This window comes from Mesocricetus auratus, unplaced genomic scaffold, assembly GCF_017639785.1.
Source record: "Mesocricetus auratus isolate SY011 unplaced genomic scaffold, BCM_Maur_2.0 Super-Scaffold_100011, whole genome shotgun sequence".
Classification (NCBI taxonomy): domain Eukaryota; kingdom Metazoa; phylum Chordata; class Mammalia; order Rodentia; family Cricetidae; genus Mesocricetus; species Mesocricetus auratus.
In genome coordinates this window covers 84095233-84111367 of record NW_024429195.1, presented here as the reverse complement: position 1 = coordinate 84111367, position 16135 = coordinate 84095233, and the positions used below count along the sequence as shown (strand labels likewise).

Below are 16135 nucleotides of genomic sequence, written 5' to 3'. Positions count from 1 at the left end.
GACCCTCACCATCCTCCCCAGACCCCCACCATCCTCCCCAGACCCTCACCATCCTCCCCACACCCCCACCTTCCTCCCCAGACCCTCACCATCCTCCCCAGATCCTCACCATCCTCCCCAGACCCCCACCTTCCTCCCCACACCCCCACCTTCCTCCCCAGACCTCCACCTTCCTCCCCAGACCCCCACCTTCCTCCCCAGACCCCCACCTTCCTCCCCAGACCCCCACCTTCCTCCCCAGACCCCCACCTTCCTTCCCAGACCCCCACCGTCCTTCCCAGACCCCCACCTTCCTCCCCAGACCCCCACCTTCCTCCCCAGACCTCCTGCTATCCCCAGGAAGCTCCAGAAGAATCGGGACAGGTGACAAAGTCAAGGAGAGCTGGAGCTGAGAGAGAATGTGGATATAATTTTCTCTCTCTCTACTTTGCAGAAAGGAAGCTGGTGGAAGCCCAGAAAAGACAGTGAATTACCCAGGGCAGCACAGCCTGGCAGACCAGCACCCTTATAATTCCACTTGGGCACTCCCCTTCCCTTGAGAGCCAAGCAAGCTAATGAGAGGTGGGGTGAGTTCTAATTGTGTGTGTTCCTAGGACTGACTTAGGTGTCCTAACACAGGGGAAGCTGCACCCGATGTGCAATGTGTACTTCCACAGGACATCACCACGTATGAGCACAGGTGGCGTGCTTTCACCACAGGCCCGTTGCCCAACAGGTCTTGCTCATAGGTGTCAGGAACCAACATGCTTGCTTTGCTGCAAGGAAGTGCCACGCCTTTCCCACCAAGGCCAGCTGCTCTCAGCCTCTGCTTGCTCCAGTGCTTCTCCAGTCTTTGCTTAGGCTGGGATGGAGCCAAAGTGAGTGATCAGGGAGCGGGGTTTGGCCATGTCTCCTGAACAGCTTGGTTTGGCAGCTTGGGTGAACAAGTTCCTCTGTCTGAGGCTTTGTCTCCACCCCAACCTGGGGACAAGAGGCAGGGCTACATTAGAGCCTCTTTAATCTTAACTGTGCAAGGCCTGTTTGTTGCACGGTCTGAACCTAGCACAATTATTTGAAGTGATTCCAGCACCGCATGGGACTGGTGTAAGTAGGTCTTCATAGGTTCTCTGATCTATATACTGCAAATATTAAAGTGTGAGTTTTCTCTATTTGTTTCTTCCCCTTAAAAATTAACTGTAAGGCCAACTGTCTTGCCATACATCTGTAATCTTAGTATTAGTCTGAAGCAGGATTATTGTTAGTTCAAGGCTAGTCTGAGCCTACGTAGTAAGACCCCGCATCCCCTCCCCCACACACAACCCCTTTAATTGAGGAATTTTCCTCACATACTAAAAGAACCATGGGGATAATTACGGCTGGAGAGTTGACTCAGCTGTTAAGAGCACTTGCTGCTGTTGCAGGGAACCTGAGTTCAGTTCCCAGCACCCACACTGGACAACCCCCAACCACACACAACTCCAACTCTCTGGCCTCTGAAGGCCCCAGAACATGTGGCATGCACACACAGACTCACACAAGAGAGACCTAAATAAAGGAGTGTGTGTGTGTGTGTGTGTGTGTTTGATTTTTCAAGACAGAGTTTCTCTATGTAACAGCCCTAGCTGTCCTGCTACTGCTCTATAGACCAGGCTGGCCTTGAACTCACAGAGATCTGTCTGCCTCTGCCTCCTGAGTGCTGAGATTAAAGGTGTGTGCCACCACTGCCAGGCCTTACGTCTTGATATTACTCCTGGTACCAAGCGTGGTGACTTGTCTACAGACAGAGAAGACAGGCCTACCAGAATTGGAGGGTGCCATTCAGCAAGAGGGCAGCCCTGCAAGCCATTGTAACACAGAGAGAAGAACTTCTAACCAGAAGCTTGGGGTGTGTGGCCCTAGATGGAGCATTCAAGTCAGCTTAGGGTTTAGGCTTGGGTCTGACAATCTGATCGGGATAGGAGGGAGGGGCAAACGTGCTGAAGGTGTCACAACAAGGGTACGAGAAACCAACTGCAAGTGAGACCCCAGAAGAGCAGGCTGACGGCCAGAGCCAGTTACCGGGAAGCTTTCTTACCACACTGGAGTCTAGTCATGCATGCAGCCAGAGGAGGGCATGCAAAGGTTTAGTGGGGAAGGGACAGACAGACGTACACTTGGGAAAGGCTGTGCTTGTCCTCTCTGGGGGTGTCCCCAAGCAAAGACAAGCCAGAGGCAGGAAGGTCAGTGAGGAGGTATGCCTGTCCCTGCAGCACATGTCACAACGTCTTCATTGCCATCCAACCATTTCCTGAGTATCTCCTGTCTCCCCACTGGACCAAGATCACAGTGAAGGCAGGACCCTGACTGTCTCTCTGTCTCCTGAATGTCCAGAGTGGTGTCCCACAAGTATCATGAGCCAAAAGCCAAGTTTCCTTCTTAGCTAGGGTGGCCTTGATCAACAGAAAGCAAAGTGGGGTCAGCTGCCCCTGATTAAGGGGGCACAGGGGAGGCTGGGAAGGGAGGAAGGTGGTGTATTGGGGTCTCGACCTTAGGGATGTGGAATGGGGGTGTCCTCGTTAGGGTTATCATTGCTGTGATGAAACACCAAAAGCAAGTTGGGGAGGGAAGGGTTTATTTGGCTTACACTTCAGCATTGCTGTTCATCACTGAAGGAAGTCAGGACAGGGAACTCAAGCAGGGTAGGAACCTGGAGACAGGAGATGATGGAAAGATCATGGAGGGTGCTGCTTACTGGCTTGCTCTCCATGGCTTGCTCAGCCTGGTGTCTTATAGAACCCAGGGCCACCAGCCCAGAGATGGCACCACCCTCCATAGGCTTTGTCCTCTCCCTTCAATCAATTAAGAAAATGCCTACAGCTGGATCTTATGGAGGCGTTTTCTCAATTGAGTCTCCCTCCTCTCTGATGACTTTAGCTTGTGTCAAGTACATAAGGCCAGCCAGCACAGGAAGGGAAGAGGCGGGAAGCAGGTAGCTCCTGAGCGTTAGCTTAGGTTATGTGGGGAGCCCTGGCTCCCCATTTACAGGTTAGGGGTGAGAACTTGGGTCTAATACCAAGTGAGATGGATAGAGAGAGTCCTCTAGGTATTTAGTAGAAAACCAAATCTGTATCTTAGATGTCTGGGCTGGCAAAGAGATTTGGGAAGTGATATTCTGCACACACAAGTGCGTTGACTCAGGTCAACTGTCTCTGTGGGTTTCCCCCATCATTACCTTGACCCTCCTAGCTCATATAATCCCTCAGGACTCCTAGATCTCAGCCCAGTGCTTGGCTGTGGATGTCTGCATCTGCTTCCCTCAGTTACTGGATGAATGCTCTCTGATGACAATTAGAGTAGTCATCAATTTGATTACAGAAGGCCAGGTCAGGCACCCTCTCCACTATTGTTATGAGTCTTAGCTGGGGTCATCTTTGTGGATTTCTGGGAGTTTCCCTATGCCCAGCTTTTTTTATATGGGTGCTAGGGATCCAAATCCTAGTCCTCAAGCATGGACAGCAAGCAGTTTACTGACTGAGTCATCTCTCCAGCCGTGCAATGTGTGTTAGCATGGCTTCCTGGTGACACCGAGCTACCTCTCCAGCCGTGCAATGTGTGTTAGCATGGCTTCCTGGTGACACCGAGCTACCTCTCCAGCTGTTCAATGTGTGTGTTAGCATGGCTTCCTGGTGACACCGAGCTACCTCTCCAGCTGTGCAATGTGTGTTAGCATGGCTTCCTGGTGACACCTAGCTACCTCTCCAGCCATGCAATGTGTGTTAGCATGGCTTCCTGGTGACACCGAGCTACCTCTCCAGTTGTGCAATGTGTGTTAGCATGGTTTCCTGGTGACACCTAGCTACCTCTCCAGCTGTGCAATGTGTGTGTTAGCATGGCTTCCTGGTGACACCGAGCTACCTCTCCAGTTGTGCAATGTGTGTGTTAGCATGGCTTCCTGGGGACACCAAGCTACCTCTCCAGCTGTGCAATGTGTGTTAGCATGGTTTCCTGGTGACACCGATTCACCTTAGAATGTGAGAGCCTGTGGTATGAACTATATTATCTTATGTTGATGAAGAAAATGGGACCCAGAGAAAATAAAAGATGGACTTGCCTGGCGTCACCATCACACTGTGGATGGCAGCCGAACAGGATCCAGACATCTGGAGATGCCAGGCAGCCGGGGCAAACTGAGCACCCCGGAGGCTGATGTGGTCACAGCAGGTGAGGTTTTTAGGAAGAAACACACCACAGAGATAACGTCTGCAAAGCTCCCCCAAGACATCAGTCTCCTAGGCTGCCACTCCAGAGGGGACAGCACACTGTGTCTCGGATGCAGTACTCCTATGTGAGCTACGGTCCAGTGAGGAAACAGATCAAATTAGCAATCCGATGAGGGAAATGTTATACAAAGTGTTGCCTGAAAGACGTTTGAAGACTGAGCCTGCACGGCTTGTGCCTCCAGCTGGTGTTTCCAGGCCTCCTTACCATGAGTGTGGTCCTGTCGCCTTTTCTGAGCACCCGTTTGTGCCTTCCCTTCACATTTCCTCCATGTCTCTGACAATTTGTTTCCTTAGTTTAATAGTGAATGCGGTGAGTCACTCAGAAAACAGCAACACATTCTCTCTCCGCTGAGCTCTAGACTGGAAGTCCCTTGTGCATGCAACACACATGCCAGCTGTGACTTAAGACGCTTTCCAGTTGTCAGGGGTATCCTGTCCCTCCTTGCCCTTGCCCCACCCAACCCATGCCTTTAGCATGTGCCGTGACTTGGCTCTGGGACCTGGCTGCAGCACCTCTCCTCCAGACCCCTTGTCTGAACCCTCAGGAGTGTGAGCATACTTCACTGGGTCTCCTGTGTCTCCCTGCTCTCACCTCAGTCCTACAAGGCGGACGGGGTGTGGCTTATAGTGCAGCATGGTACTACCTCACACTGCCTGAAATCTTTTGTTGGCTTCCCATAGTCTAAGACTCAGATTCACATAAGCCTCCAGGACTTGGTTCCAGGCAGAATCCTCCAGCCTCAGGCCCACTGCACTGCCCCCAGTGGCAGGAGAGAAGGGCAGGGCAAGAGAGGTCCTCAGCGTGACTCCCTCTTTTCCTGCCCTGAGAACTGCTCCCAACCTCTCTACTCTGGGCCACTCCAAACCCAGCATCTCTCTCCTGCAGACCTGTAGCCCCCATACCTGTCAGCACTGGACTTCATATACGCCCTCCTTACACAGTAATTATCTGTTTAAATCACACTTATACATGCAAGCACATGCCTAAGAGCGTTTAGCTGCGACTTTCCCAGTTCCTACCTCCAGGGTCTCACTCCGTAGCCAGGCTAGCTCGAACTGATGCCCTCCTCTCTCAGGCCCAAGTGTGTGCCACTATGCCTCGCTTCTTTCAACCCTCTTCCTTCTGGTTTGGCGGCATGTGCGTGGGTTCTATGTGCCGGTCGGCTCACTCAGCTCTCACAAGCACCATGTGAGAGGCCCTCCGTCACCATCTGCGGTGGACAGCATCCGCACCAGCATGCTGACGGTCCCGCCTGTGTCTCACTGCAGTCTCTACTACTGCTGGACCTGCAGTTTAATCCACATCTTCAGCATCCCACAGCTGTCCTTATTCAAATGAAACAACCTGACATTCCATTAGATTCCCACCTCTCCTCTACTGGCCTTCATAACCCTCTTGTAACCACCTCTAGAACAATCCTGGCAGAGCTGGTCAGTACACCTCCACCACCACCCTTATTTCTAGGTGTAGATCCTCCAGTTCTGCAGGACACCAGTTTATGGAACTGTGTCGACTGGGCTGTAGGAACTAGGATCACTACCATATCCCAGGTCTTTACCTCCTGATGTTTAGCTGTCTGACTGTGGGCCCAATAAATGTTCAACAAATGAATGAATGAATGACCAGTCAACTGGAAATGAGGGTGTAAACCACATGTGCACCAGAATCCTGGCTCCCTCTATTCCATCAGTTGGAGAGACTTGCTGCTTCCTCAGGCTCTGAAGCAGGACAATGGAGACCCGATGGCAGAGGAGGAGGACACAGTAAGAGAAGAAAATGGATTCAAATCTCACCTCATAACGCTAATGCATGCCCTAATGCATGCTGCTCAGCCTGCTGCTCCCGTCGAGCAGGAACTGGTACGTGGGCATGCCTGCGCACCGGTACTGCATAAGCAGCACCTATTGTATCAGGTGGCGGGTGGGAGCCCAGGATTCACAGGAATGCCCAGCTGTGCCTTAGCCATCCTAGATGCTTCCAAGACAGTGGTCCACCCCTACTGACTACACGCTAGAACCAGCTGGGCAGTCACTCAAAGACCGTCGTCAGTCTCTTAGGCTCTCATCCTCATCACGGAGGAAGAGCCTAGCAAGTGCCTTGTTGAGATGGTGAGCAATGGCGAGGAACTCACCTGCTAAGAGAGCAGCAAGCGTACGGACCTGGCAGCCTGAGGCCCGGCATCCACACATGTGCTGCAACACACACATGTGCTGTAACACACACATGTGCTGTAACACACACTGTAATTCTTCAAGTTTTAAAGTGGAAAACCCAAAATTTCCTAATCCCGAATACTTCACAGTGATGAAATAGATCATCATGACTAAACTCTCCGTCACAACCCATCACCTCTGAAAAAGGTCGTAACAAAGCTCAAGTGTTTATTAAGAATTAAAAATACTGTAAATAAGCCATACAGTTCATTTCACAGTAAACTAACAAACCTTGTTTTTCTTTGCAGTTTTCTTTTTTAAATCTTTTTCTTTCCTTTTTTGGGGGAGGGGGGAGGCGGGGTGGGAGGGAAGGACAAGGCAGCCATTGAAGACAACACAGCTCACGGGGCACAGGAAGAATGGGCGGGGCACGCGTGATCCTCACTGACAGTCGGCTCAGGCGACAGGAGACCTCCTCAGGGATGCTGTGATAAAATAAAAAGATCTGGCCTGCATCTCCCAGGGAGACGCACAAATCCTCTGTGGAAAGTACAGCTCAGACACCACAACACCAGGGACTTCACACTTACTTGTGACCCCCCCTAAAGTGGTGACTTAGGTGGCTCCCCAGGAAGGAGGACAAGGCCCGGGGTGCTGTCCTCACACTCAGAGCCTTGTGAGTTTGCATAGTTACCTTTGACAGCACTGCTGGGACAGAAAGGGACCCTCAAGCAGAGGCTCGGGCTCTCCTCCGCCCACTCTGGGCTCTCCTCTATGAGCTTTTACCAGTTCTAAGTGGAAGACAAGTAAGACGCATAGAAACTCTGGCCAGGAGTATAAAAAACGCAAAATCAATTTCCCTTAAAGACAATGAAAACGAAAAGCACCCCCTTGCCGCCCCCGCTTTTGTTGTTTTTACTATAAATCTGTCAAACGGGATTTCTTTTTTCTTTTTCAGGTTAGTCTGCTCCCTGTTAATCCCCAGCTAAAGCCACCGCCCTCTTCCTAACAGGAGCCACACCCCTTTTCCTCACAGGGCTGGGCCTTCAGGAAGCCAAACCAAAAGCAGAAACAGGATTTCAGAAACCAAAGGTGTGTGGTAACAACTGCAAACTAATTAACCCTGCACAGGACACCAGACTGTACCGAGATGGCGTCTACTGCCTTCCAGTGGGGGAGTGGCAGGAAGCCGGTGCGCGGGCACCCAGGAGGAAAGGATGGTTTTTTCTCTAGCTTTTTTGGTCGTAAGAAACTGGACTATAAAGCAGTTCATTTAGATCTTCTCGTGAATCTTTTCAACTTTCACAAACAACCTGTCGAGATCATTCCTCAGGTCATCCAGCACGCCCTTGGCTGACTCCAGGTTGTTCTCGTTTGCCTCAATTTTGACGGAGTAGGCAACCAAACTGTCCACCGCAGTCCTGAGCATTTTCAAGTCTGACTCCACTTGGCTCACTGAGGACTTGAGGTGGTCTAGAGAGGAGAGCCTGTCCAGGAAGTCCTGAGGAGGCGTGGCCTGGGCGTGGTCCTGGCTGAGCAGTGAGTGCACCCGTTCTTGCAGAGACTCCACCGTGCCAGGGAGCTCGCCCAGGCTCCGCTGCAGCTCCTTCACGCTGCTGGCCAGCGTCAGCTGGGCCTCCTCCAGGCTCCTCACTGTGCCGGCCAGATCAGAGGAGGGCTCCGGGCTTTCCAGGTGTTCCTGCAGCACAGCCAGGCGCTGCTCATGCTCCTGGCTCTTGGACAGGAGCGACTCCAGGCTCTCCGTGTGGCGTGCAGAAGCCACCTGCATAGAGTAGACCCCGTCCTCCACGTACTGGAGCCTGGCACCCAGGCCCTCAACCTGCCTCTGGAGGTCATCTAAGGCGCTGGAGTCTTTGAAGACGACGGCCTCCTCTGCCCCACGGGCCTCAGCCTTCAGCTGCTGCAGCTCCTCTTCCAGTCTCCTGATGTCCGCGGGGAGGCGAGAGGAGGACTCCTCAGACCGCAGAAGCTTCTCCGTGAGGGCCTCCAGAGCCAGGCGCTCCGAGTCTGCAGCCTGCTTAAACGCCTGTTGCTCCTGCTTGAGGCTCACTAGCTCCCGGACCTCGGTGTAGACATCAGACTCCATGGTCTGAAGGGAACTCTGCAGGGCCTCGATGTCCTTCTCCCTAGACTTCACGGAGGCCTGAACCTCCTTCAGGGCTTTCTCCAGAACTTTCAGGTCCTGACTGCGATCGCCCTGGGACTCCTCCAGGGAGGCAACCTTCATCTTGACGTCATTTATCTCCTTCTGGCCTCTCTTCTGCACATCCGTGAAGATGGCGATGTTGTCATTGATGGACTTGGTGAGCTCCGTCAGGCGCTCCTCCACCGTGTTCTCCAAGGATGTGAAGTCCCGCTCTCGGGCGTCCTTTACCACATGGATCCCGTCTGACAGGTCTTTGAGGATCTCATTCTGCAGCTTCTGCAGAACCTCGCTGATCCGGTTGATCTCACTCTCCCCTTGCTTTACAGCTTTCTCTGTGAGGTCCTGTTTATGCTGAGAGCTCCTCAGGATGGACTCAAAAGTCCCAAATGTGGCTTGCAGGGACTGTACCTGCAAGCAAAATCCAGATGTTACCACAGAGAACAGACCTGGCGTGTTTGAATACAAGACCGCTACTTTCTGCACTGTCTGCTGTATCCTCCCAAAGTCAGTTACACGCTGACTGCTGTGATAAGGAGTCAGCTCATCACCCAGCCTGACCAGTCAACACGGTCCATCTGCCTCTCTGAGGCAACGTGACGAGCCAGGGATGGCAATCGGCAGGCAGGCTGATGAGGAGGGAAAGGCCTTTCCCACTGGGTGAGGGAGGCCTGCATCTGCTCAGACCAGGAGACCATCAACACCCATCCACCAATCAAGACAGCACGCAGAGAGACAGAGCTGAGGCATGGCCAGATCAGTTCTGAAGATGTAACTCGATCCCTGAGTACAGCCACACCTTCCTTGAACTTTCTAGTTTGGGCCAATCAGAGCATTTGCATTCTCCTCTCCTCTTCTCTTCTCTCTCTCTCTCTCTCTCTCTCTCTCTCTCTCTCTCTCTCTCTCTCTCTCTCTCTCTCTCTCTCTCTCTCTCTCCCCCCCCATCTGCTATTTTAGGGCTGGCTTATCTAGCTCTTGCAACTGAGCATCACGGATTTCCTCAGTAAAGAACCAGAGGTATGCGGAGGCCCTGGGTACAACGTGAAGAGACCAAGTGCGGTCTCACATCCAGCTGCCCCCCCCCCCCCCGGACTTGAGTGTCCTCATTTGAAAATACAAGCAGTAGGCTGACGACTCCTTAGAACACTCTGGTTTTTGTGAGCACACTGTGACTTTATCTGCTGCTCGAGCATTCTGTATAAACTCTGTTCTGAACTAGGCTCAGTGCTGGCCCTCCAAGCGAGCCAGTCTAACACACCGAGAGGCTGTGCTGATCAAAAAGCTAGTTCTTATCATGATGTGACATCTGTGTCATTTAGTGGGGAAAACTTTTAAGGAAAAAAGAATAATACGGCCAGCAGTGTGGCCTTGGTCCTGTAAATTCTAGGTCTGACTCCCATTCTGGAACATGTAAAAGAGACTCGCTATGATGTCATAAGGTTGGTACCAGCTAAATCCAGTGTGGCAGTTCTTTAGGATGAATGATGTCACTAATGTCAACAACTAAATGTATTTCTTAAAAGGGGGGAGACAGATGTTCTAGACTAAACTAAATTTAAGAGTTTTTTCAGGGGCTGGAGAGATGGCTGAGTGGTTAAGAACACTGGTATCTCTTCCAGAGGACCCCAGTTTAATCCCCAGCAGCCACACGGCTGCTCACAATGTCTGTAGCTCTAGTTCCGGATGATCTGGTGTCCTCCTCTGGCTTCCTCAGGCACCAAGCATGCATACATGCACACATGCAGACGCAAGACCCAACCACACAAAATAAAAACAAATCTTGAGGGGGGTGGGTTCTCTCAATTTAAAAACAGTACAAGAGTGTGAAATCAGGTAAATACATATATGTACATATACACATATGTGTATGTATATATTTATATGCGCGCGCGTGCGTGCGTGCGTGCGTGTGCGTGTGTGTGTGTGTGTGTGTGTGTGTGTGTGTGTGTGTGTGTGTACTCACAGACAAGCACTGGGACTGGAGATACACCTTAGCTGGTAGACTGTTTTTCTAGCCTTCACAAGATCCTAGATTCAAGCCCAAGCACGTAACAAGTAGGATCTGGTAGCATATACCTATAATCTTGACACTCAGGCGGTAGAGGTAGAAAGATCAGAAGTTCAAGGTCATCCTAGGCTACACAGTGAGTCTGAGGCTAGCCTGGACTACATGAAACCCTATCTTACAAAAAAGTGACATAAATAAATAAATAGAACAATGCAGGCTCCAGGGCCAGAATGGGTAGGCAAATTTTAGGTTAACGCTGTGCTGCCTTTGGATCTTGAAGTTACACAGTCTGTCTGTGTCTTAGTTTCCGGGGGTGGGGGCAACACAAAAATAGTACCTGACTCGCAGGACTGTCACCGTGAGAGCTAAATGAGTCAAATGCACCAAGTGCTCAATTGCGCCTAACTAGATGCTCATGCACAGCAGCTACCGTCTTCACCACGGTTACTTTATCCTAAATTCCTCAGAAGCTCAGGGAGTCCTAGTGGCCCTCAGGGACGAGGACAGGATGCCCTAGCCACAGAGTGCTCACCATGCTCTAGGAACCCAAGATCATATCCACTTCCCAAGCCCCAGGTTGTTGGCAAACGGGGGTCTCTCAAGCCTCTTCTATCTCATCCATCTGTGATTTTCTTTTAAGGTAGATGAGAATGGGGTTCCCAGGGGCTCCAGAAAGTAGACAATTTCCCTCCCCAGCCAAATCTAACCTGAGACATAAAGACACGGTGAGAAGGCACTAGAGAGAGGTGACCTCTAAAACTAGGTTAGTAAATCACAATGCCCTGCTGTTCTAAGCACAGCACTTAAAATAGAAGCATGAGCGGCTGAGCCCAGCACCTGCAACACGGCAGGCTACTTTCAGTGCTTTCTCAATGGACCAGAGAATGCAGGAATTCAGAGCAATGCTTGATAAGGCTTGGGCGGGCAGGCCTAGTCCCTATTTAATCCCGGGTTGGCTCTTTACAAATGGCTAGGAGGTGATTTCGATCAGAAACTATTACCAACCCCCAAAGGAACCCTGTGTCTCCCATACTGAGGGCGTTGTAGGTTGTTCATCTTTATACACAGAAAGTTCATAACAATTAATATTCATTAGATGCCTGTTCTTCTAGAATGTGTGGGATATCCACTGTACAGTAGGTAATGGGTAAGATGCCAGAAACAAAATAATGGCTAGATCTCTTCCCTTCCTTCAGGGAGCCTTGCTGGAGTAAGGATGGACAGTCCTACTAATGGCTGACAGGCAACGGGGCACTTCCTATGCACCAATAACTACAGACGGAAGGGGTTGAGCCAAGCATCACAATCCCAGAACGTCTGGTCTCAGGGCCTGAACTATTTCAAAAGATGCTAGAAGGTTACCACCCCCAAAGCAAGCCCTGGCTCCTCCTCACAGAGCCAAGAAGAGGACATGGGGGCACAGAGACCTCCTCCCTACCAATCCCAGACCTCTCACAAGCAGCACCCACCAGCCTGACCCACTCGGGCTACTGCTTTATGAAGCCCTGGGGTGGACCAGGGCAACGGGGGCTTCTCTAGGGGCTGTAGTCGAACCGCTCACATGTGCTGAAGCCCTGGACTTCTTGTGGTCCAGTGGTACAACCATCTACACACTGAAGTGGGTAATATGCACGATACACTACATACCATCTACACACTGAAGTGGGTAATATGCACGATACACTACATACCATCTACACACTGAAGTGGGTAATATGCACGATACACTACATACCATCTACACACTGAAGTGGGTAATATGCACGATACACTACATACCATCTACACACTGAAGTGGGTAATGATACACTACATACCATCTACACACTGAAGTGGGTAATATGCACGATACACTGCATAGCATCTACACACTGAAGTGGGTAATATGCACGATACACTACATACCATCTACACACTGAAGTGGGTAATATGCACGATACACTGCATAGCATCTACACACTGAAGTGGGTAATATGCACGATACACTGCATAGCATCTACACACTGAAGTGGGTAATATGCACGATACACTACAGCTATTTTAATATCACCACTAACTCTTCCCAGAGGTGGCCACCACTTCAACAGCTCTGCAGCCTTACGGATTCCTGCAAAGCCTGTGCACGGGTGTGCGTGACACATGTTTGCGTGGATGTGCTGTGCGGTGTGTATGTGTCAGCAGAAGCTGACACTGCTCTCCACCTTATTTTTTTGACACCAGGGTTCTTACTGGAGCGGAAGCACATCCATTTGGCTGGACTGGCTGGCTAGCAAACCCCAGAGATAACTTCTTGTCTGTGCCTCCCCAACACTGGGATTTCAAGTGCGGACTACCAGAGCCAGCTTTTTACATGGGTCCTAGAAATCTAAACTCAAGTCCTAATGCTCTCATAGCAAGCACTTCACTGAGCGGCCATCCCCGTCTCCCCTGCCCCCATTCTTACAATGAGAAACTGAGGCCCAAAGAGGAAAGTGATCTGCACACAGCTACAACCGCGGAGGGGTGAAGCCAAGGGGGAGATGGGAAGGCTGCACACAAAATAACACCCAGTGTCTTCAACCCCGGATTCAAGACAGCCCCAATTTGGGCCTCAATTTCCAGCTTCCCTGTCATTTCCTGAGTGCCACTCTGTCACAGGAAGGCCAGTCACCTCCTGTCTTCAGGCATGTTCACGATTGTTTCTCTACCTGTATGATCTTCACAGCTTTCTCTTCACAGTTCTGGCGGCTGCATTGTGCCAAGCACCCAGGGACAGACCCAGGGAAATTCCACAAGCTCTTCCTTCCCAAAGTGCGTGCAGTCACCCACCCCTCACGTCTACCTAGTGTGTGCCTTAACACTTGCCTTGGGCCTTTTCCGCCCTGGGGCCCACACAGAGCCACGCAACTACCAGGCTTCAATAAACGTTAGGACCCATTAGTAAGTGGCGGGGTGGGAGGGGAAGCAGGAGCTAGGGACTGGACTCCTCAGCCTGGCTGTCTGAGGCTGATCTGACGCTCTGCAGGCATAGCAGAGTGGCCTACTTGATTCCCTCAGAGAAGTCACCCCCTCACAGGCTGACTCACCCCAGTTGCTCTTCCAGGCTTAAGAGGAAATTCCTAGTGCTGCACGCTTAACAGAAGCAGAGACTTGGCAGGGCAAGCAGCATGCTGGGAAAGGGAGACAGTGGTTCCGGGGGTAGAAAGAGGCGGGAGTTTTTGTTTCCACGCAGCAACCGAGTTTCATTGAGCAAGGATATGGTGGAGGGTGGAGGGGACCTGGAAGGGGGCCGCGCTCTGGCTGGAAACTAAGCAACTTTGCTGTGGGGTTGGATTCAGCCGTTCCTGAAACAGCTCGCTAGGGATTCTTGGTCACATGGTGGCCCAGGCTTTCTCATACCATCTGCAACTCAGTCAGATGGGGCCCTTGTCAACTGACTTTCTGTCTCTAAACCTCAGTACTCTGGTCTGCAAGATGGAGTCACAATTGTCAGTCCTCCCTTCCTCTCTCCAGGGTTAACTCTACAAATTAGAAAATAAAATGCATGAGTCTACACACCATGTAACTGCGACTCGATACCTTTGGCCTGTGTTGCCTCTACAGCTGGAGTGGGCTACTTCAAAGGCCCACATGGGCTCACTAAAGATAGACACCATTCCATCTGAACTTAGCAAATGACTAAGCTCACTAGCTTTTCCTTCCTCCAAAGCTCTGGGTCTATTAAAAACTGGCTCGGATGACTCCCACTGGCAGAACCGAGGTGAAGCCTTGACCCAAGACTTCCAGAGATGCAATGTGCTGGCCATCCTTCCAGCCTCCTTTTCAGGCAACTCTGCCTATTCAGCGGTTCCTAATGCAAAAAGAATGGGCTCCGTGGGGCCTGCCGGCTTCCTTACAGGTCACCGCTAATGTCCTGTGACAGGCCCTTGGCCCACCCTCCCACGATGGTCTGGCCATCCTCGCAGCCTGCCCCATCCCTCTCCAGGACCACTAACAATGAGAGTCTGGGGCCGCCCTGGCCACTAGGGAGCTGGGGCCCCAGCTCTTGCCACGGGGCCTGGGCAGGAAAGGACGAGGGTCTCTTCAAGGAGGGCAAGAGCGGGGTCCCGACCCCGCCAAAGCCGGGGTACCCACCTTCTGCTCGACGCCCTGCAGGCTCTGGCCCAGCTCGTCCCTCTGAAGGGAGAAGTCCTGGTGGCCGCGCCGGACCTGCTGGACCTCCTCCAGGACGTGATGGACACACCAGCCAGAGAAGGCGGCCGCCGCCACCAGGGCGAGGTAGAAGAGAAAGTTGAGCAGCCGGCCAAGCCTGCGCGAGCAGGACGCCGAGGACGCGGCTGCGGCGGCCGAGGACCTGCCGCGGTGGCCGCCCCGGTGCGCCTGATTCTGCGGGTGCTGCTGCTGCTGCGGGTGCGGCGCCGGCGGCTGCGGCTGCTGCGGCGCCGGCGGCGGCTTCTTCGCCACGTCATCCGCGCCGCCCGACGGGTGGGCGCCCTTGTCCGAGGGGCTCGCGGCGCCGTGGCTGCCCTTGGAGCCCCTTTGTTTGGCCGAAGGCATGGCGGCGGCGGCGGCGCGGCGGGATGGGCGAGCGGGGCGAGCGGCCCGGGACGTGGCTCGGGCTCCCGCGGGGGCTGCGCTGGCGGCACGCGGGAGCGGCGGCGTCGGAGCGGCCCGGAGCGTGCGGCGGCGAGGAGAGAGGCCGGCCGCGGAAGGAGGAGGGGGCCTGGCTCCGCCGCCGCCGCCGCGGCGCCGACCCCGCCTCCCGGGAAGGGAGGCCGAGCCCAGCCGGAGCGCCTGCCACGCAAGCCGGCCGCCGCCCCTCCTCCCGTCGCTGCGACCCCGCGGAGGGCGGGCGGGGCCGGGCAGGGCGCGGCCGGGCGCGGCTGCCAGGGTGGCCGAGCCTCCCAGTGCCCCCGCTGCCCTGGAGTGGAGTCGACAGGGGTGACCCTGAGCGCTGCGCTGGGTGTGCAGGGAGGATGCAGGGGGCGCGGGGAGCGCGGCTCTGGAGGGTGGGGACCCGACGCCCCCTTGCCCACCGCGAATCCGCAGACACCCCTCCCCCAAGGCCTCACTGCAAGCCCGCAGCTGGGCCAGGCCTGCTTTTCCCGGGGGCTTTTAGGCTCGAAGGCCTGCACACAAGCACCTTGGGTATGAACTGTAACTTGTCCAAGGAACTGAGTTGCTGTGTGGCCCTCTTGGCCCCCGACAGTCGGCCGTAGACAAGTCCCCTCCTCAGCCCCCTTGGCTCTGTTCTCTTTTGGGGTATCATACAGTCTCACCACAGCTCCTGTTGCAGGCAGGCTCTGGGTTGAATGTGGGAACGCCACCAGCACCCACACTTAGAGGGACATAGGTCAAGGTCACTTCTAGGTTTGAGGAGGAGGAGGAGGAGAAGGAGGAGGAGGAGGAGGAGAGGAAGAGGAAGAGGAAGAGGAAGAGGAAGAGGAAGAAGAAGAAGAAGAAGAAGAAGAAGAAGAAGAAGAAGAAGAAGAAGAAGAAGAAGAAGAAGAAGAAGAAGAAGAAGAAGAAGAAGAAGAGAAATATAACAATGCCAAGACCCGGCTTATCAACTTATATGCGTTCTGAAACCCT

General features: G+C 53.1%; 1 protein-coding gene across 1 annotated transcript; it reads right to left on the bottom strand.

The window, feature by feature from the left end:
• Positions 1 to 6603: 6603 nt before the first annotated feature.
• Positions 6604 to 15225, bottom strand: Ckap4 (cytoskeleton associated protein 4). Its single transcript, XM_021235099.2, has 2 exons — positions 14678 to 15225; positions 6604 to 8967 (listed from the first exon to the last, which is right to left on the bottom strand). The coding sequence occupies exons 1-2, from the start codon at positions 15098 to 15100 to the stop codon at positions 7666 to 7668; spliced, it is 1725 nt and encodes a 574-aa protein (XP_021090758.1). The 5' UTR covers positions 15101 to 15225; the 3' UTR covers positions 6604 to 7665.
• Positions 15226 to 16135: the final 910 nt, after the last annotated feature.